This window comes from Fulmarus glacialis, unplaced genomic scaffold (assembly GCF_000690835.1).
Source record: "Fulmarus glacialis isolate BGI_N327 unplaced genomic scaffold, ASM69083v1 scaffold24532, whole genome shotgun sequence".
NCBI lineage: Eukaryota > Metazoa > Chordata > Aves > Procellariiformes > Procellariidae > Fulmarus > Fulmarus glacialis.
The window spans coordinates 3,141-7,687 of NW_009200125.1; the positions used below are offsets into that span (position 1 = coordinate 3,141).

At 58.4% G+C, this 4,547-nt stretch overlaps 1 protein-coding gene across 1 annotated transcript in view; it reads left to right on the plus strand.

The window, feature by feature from the left end:
* Positions 1-3,809, plus strand: part of RLBP1 (retinaldehyde binding protein 1) — a 4,376-nt gene extending 567 nt beyond the window's left edge. Inside the window, exons 3-8 of the mRNA XM_009573495.1 lie at positions 1-57; positions 320-533; positions 1,653-1,831; positions 2,524-2,682; positions 3,347-3,457; positions 3,568-3,809. The exon at positions 1-57 is cut by the window's left edge and continues 13 nt beyond it. Coding sequence (XP_009571790.1) covers positions 1-57; positions 320-533; positions 1,653-1,831; positions 2,524-2,682; positions 3,347-3,457; positions 3,568-3,726 — 879 coding nt within the window. The 3' untranslated portion in view covers positions 3,727-3,809. The remainder of the gene's footprint in view (positions 58-319; positions 534-1,652; positions 1,832-2,523; positions 2,683-3,346; positions 3,458-3,567) is intronic.
* Positions 3,810-4,547: the final 738 nt, after the last annotated feature.

Genomic DNA, 4,547 nt, shown 5'->3' on the forward strand with positions numbered 1-4,547 from the left:
GACCATGGCCCTGTCTTCGGGAGGTGCGAGAAGATCCCCCCACACACCCTGCAGAAGGTGAGGACGGCCGTGGGAAGCGGGGGGCAGATGCAGCCCGGGGCACCTGCTCCTTCTCAGAGGCCAGAGGAGACCCTCGATGGGCTCTTGCATTGGGGGGGATGTGCTTACTCCAGAGGGTCTCTGGGTAGGGCACCTGGGTGCCCTCCCCGCACTAGGGTGCTGCAATAAGCCGGCTTTGGGGTGCCTAAATGACCCCCGGGGTGTTTTGGGGTGTGTGTGGGGCATCACTGAGCTGGGCACCCTCCCTGCTTCCCCCCAGGCAAAGGATGAGCTGAACGAGACAGAGGAGCAGAGGGATGCGGCGGTGAAGGCGCTGCGGGAGGCGCGGCGTGCGCTGGTCCAGGAGCGGTCGGGCGGCGACGAGGTGTGCAAGGCGGTGGCTGAGAAGGTGCAGGGGAAGGACGACTCCTTTTTCCTCCGCTTCATCCGCGCCCGCAAGTTCGATGTCCACAGGGCCTACGACCTGCTGAAAGGTGGGGAGGGGTCCTGGGCTGTGACACTGGGCGAGGACAGGGGCACACATCCACCAGCAGCTCCCGGCCCCATGCTGGAGCCTTCCAGCCCCCCTGGTCTGGGCTGTGCTAGCAGAGCAGGACTCTGGCACAGGAAGGGGATGAGGAGAGAGGATAAATAGAAGAAGGCAGGGCTGGGAGCTCGGGATGCAGAGGAAAGAGTTGGGATGGGGAAGGAAATAAATGAGGGTGGTGCCAGGCATCCCGCAACACCAGGACAGTCCCATTCCTTGCTGATTTACGGGACAAAATGGAAAAAAATGTGTTTGGTGGTGGCGGGCTGTTTCATTTGTGCAGCAAACTCAGCTGGTTTGGACTGCATCCCCTCGAGACTCCCACACCCTATACATGCCCTATACATGCCCTATACATGCCCTATACATGTCCCTATGCACCCCTGTAAGGAGCCGGTCCTGCACCCACCCTGATGCTTCTGTGCATGGTGAGTGGTGGGCTCAGCACCCCTGGGACCCCTCGAGGGCTGGGGGCAGGTTGGGGGGCTTGTGACACCCCCTCCCCACACTGAGAGTGACCTGTAGGGAAGGAGGAGGAATGGGAGGGCAGCCTGGGGTTGGCTGCCGGTGGGGACCTGCCTGGCTCTGGCTCCACTCTTCTTTGTGTCAGCTTGGGGGATAATGAGTTGTAATTATCAGCACTGGCTCCCAGAAGAGCTGTTTTGTTTGCCTGCATTTTCCCAGGACGAGATTCCTTATTTTGTGCCTGCAGGATGCCAAGGGAGGGGAGCTGGGGGATGTCACCCAAACGGGGAAGAAGGGGAGAAGGGAAATGAGGGGAAAAATGACTATCTGCTCGTTGAGGTGTTGGAGAGAAGGCACGCATGGGAAGCCCTTGGCATGGGGAGAATAACACTGAGTGTGCTGGGGCCAGGGCTGAGCTCCTCTCACCCCCTTTGCTGGAGAAGACCTGACCCACGTGAACTCCGGGCACAGCTGGTCCATAGCTCTCGGGCTCAGGACCGACATCTCACCACCGTCAGCCTGCCCTGTCTCTGGCGGCTTCCCCAGCGCTGCCCTGGCTTCCCGAGGCCGGGCGAGCAACCATTGTCTTCCCCGATTTCAGGCTACGTGAACTTCCGCCAGCAGTACCCCGAGCTCTTCGACAACCTGACCCCCGAGGCCGTGCGCAGCACCATCGAAGCCGGCTACCCTGGCATCCTGGCCAGCAGAGACAAGTATGGCCGGGTGGTGATGCTCTTCAACATCGAGAACTGGGATTACGAGGAGATCACCTTTGATGAGGTCAGCCCAGCCTAGCCGTCACTCCCGGAGCAGAGCGGTCCCGCTCCCAGGATTGTCCCGCTCGGCACGTCTGAGCGCAGCATCCCTTACACACACATACATATGTCCACACACAGCCTCCGGCCATCCAGGTTGAAGCAAACCTGTAGCCCTTTGAATTTATCCTTCCAGGGAGCGTGGGAGAGCATGGTGCGTCCCAAAGGGTTCCCCTTCCTTCCCCCTGATGGTGCAAGGTGCAGGCCAAATTTGGGGTGTGCATCCCCCAGCCCAGGTAACATGGGGTGAAGAAAGGCACCACGCAATTAAATCAAGGCACTTTAGAAAGGAGGGACCCGCAGGGCAGAGAAGGAAACTGAGGCACGGGGCACGGGGCACGGAAAGGGCTTTACCCAAAAGAGGTCTCCAGGCACGTAACTCAACTTCTCCCAGCTCCGTTTTCTGCTCAGCTGTGAATTTGGTTGCAACGTATCATTGATCCAGATCTGAGACGCACCCGACTTGAAAGGGGAACGTGGTGGTTGTTGAGCATCCCTCGAAATGCCCTCCCTGCTCTGAAGTCCTGGGGCTGGCTGCGACAAGCAGGCTGGAGTCAAGCAGACCCTAGCTAATGCTCCATGGGACATTTCCTGGGAACCTGGGGTCTATGGGAGGCGAGACCTAATACCAGACCTGTTTTCTCTCCTCCCCATCAGATCCTTCGTGCCTATTGCGTTATCTTGGAGAAGCTGCTGGAAAATGAAGAGACCCAGATCAATGGATTCTGCATCATTGAGAACTTCAAGGGCTTCACCATGCAGCAGGCGTCTGGGATCAAACCCTCTGAGCTCAAGAAGATGGTGGACATGCTGCAGGTGAGGTGCCAAAGTCTGCGCCCAGCAGTGGCAGAGCAGGTCCTGGGGGAGCAGAGAGCTCAGGGAAAGGAGAAGGCAGGGCTAGCAAGGTTTGTGATTTCCACCACACTAACACCAGAAGAAAGCACCGTGGAGAAGCTGTTCCCCATCACATGCTTCTTCCCTTGTCAGCTAATTGGCTTAATCCTGCAAGATGGATCCTATTTTTCCAGCCCCAGGTCCCTGTCCTCTCAAAAGCCCAACCAGAAGCAGTACCACCACTCCTTGCAGCTTCCTACGGCACGGCCTGGAGGCCTTTCCTCACCACTCTCTCAGCCCAGCCCTGTCCAGGCTGAATGGAGACTTACAGGCACTCCAGGATTTCTGCCCTTGCACCAGAGGCCAAAGACATTTGGTTCTCTCCAGGGAAGGAGGACAGCAGAGATGTGGTCCTTCTTGTGGAGTGGGAGCAATGAACCATCTGGGAGGCTCTTCAGCTTCCCTGGTACTCCTGGGGCTGGGACAGCCGATCCTCTGGGTCAGAACAAAAAAGGGCCCATCAAAGAGAGAAGGGGAGGTTGGGGCAAGGGGAGCTGTGGCAGTGCCGGGGTGTCCATTGCTGCCCGCCCAGCTCCGCATGGCCAGCGCCCTCTGTAACCATCCGTGTCTGGGTTTGGGATCCTAGGACTCCTTCCCAGCGCGGTTCAAGGCCGTCCACTTCATCCACCAGCCTTGGTACTTCACCACCACCTACAATGTGGTCAAACCATTCCTGAAGAGCAAACTGCTGGAGAGGGTGAGTGTGGGAGAGAGACCTGGAGGCAGAGGCACGTCCCTGGGTGAAACAGAGCAGCTGGGAAGAGTCGCCTTGGTCCTCTGCTGAGGGTCACTCCCATCTCCCTCCAGGTCTTTGTGCATGGGGAGGAGCTGGAGTCCTTCTACCAGGAGATTGATGCTGACATCTTGCCAGCGGACTTTGGTGGCAACCTGCCCAAGTACGATGGCAAAGCAACTGCAGAGAAGCTCTTTGGGCCCCGCATCGAGGCTGAAGACACAGCTCTCTAAACCAGGGGTCCGTTCCTCCTCCCCTGTACGATAGGATCAGAGGTGGCCCTCTAACCCCAACCACCTCCTTACCGTAGCTTTGGTTGGATGACTTCTCATGATGAGGCACTCTGGGCACGTTGCTCCACACCTGTCCCTCCCCTCCCCAAACCTGGCAGCGGGCTGCCCGGCAGCTCTGTCCCTCCCAGGCAGAGCATCCTTCCCTCGGGAGCCAGCAGAGAAAGAAGGTCACCAGCCCTCCCCTGCAGCATGCCCTGGAGCTGCAGTGGGAGGACAGGACAGCGTCTGCTCTGGGAAGGGAGGGCTACAGTGAGGGAGAAATAAAGTGTTTAACAGCAGAGCTCTGGGATCCCTTGTGGCATGTGGCAAGGAACTGGGGTGCAGCTTTTTGGGCACAGGCGCTGGCTGCGGTGCTGGTTCTAAGGAGGCCAGGAGCATCAGCGCTTGGTAGGAGACCCCTGTCTCCCCATCCTTGACTGCCCTTTGGCACAGGGGCCAAGGAACCGGCCGACTCCATCCTCCATGCATCCCAGAATGAGCCCCACCCCTGCCCAAGCAAGGACCCCCAATTGTCAGTCATCTGCTCTAACCAGGAAAGAGAAAACAGCCCAGACGATGCAAGCAAGAACTCAAACAGGGCCCAGGCGGAGCTCCAGCCAGGCAAGCAGGGAGGAGGAACAGAGGCTGCAGCAGCCACTAAGAGTAGGAGATGGATTTTAATCACAGGACAGTAAAAGACAAGCAGAATATACCCTCCTAAATCCTTCAAAAGCCTCAGCACAGCTGTTTCTCCTAGCACTGCACCGTGAGAGGGAGCTCAG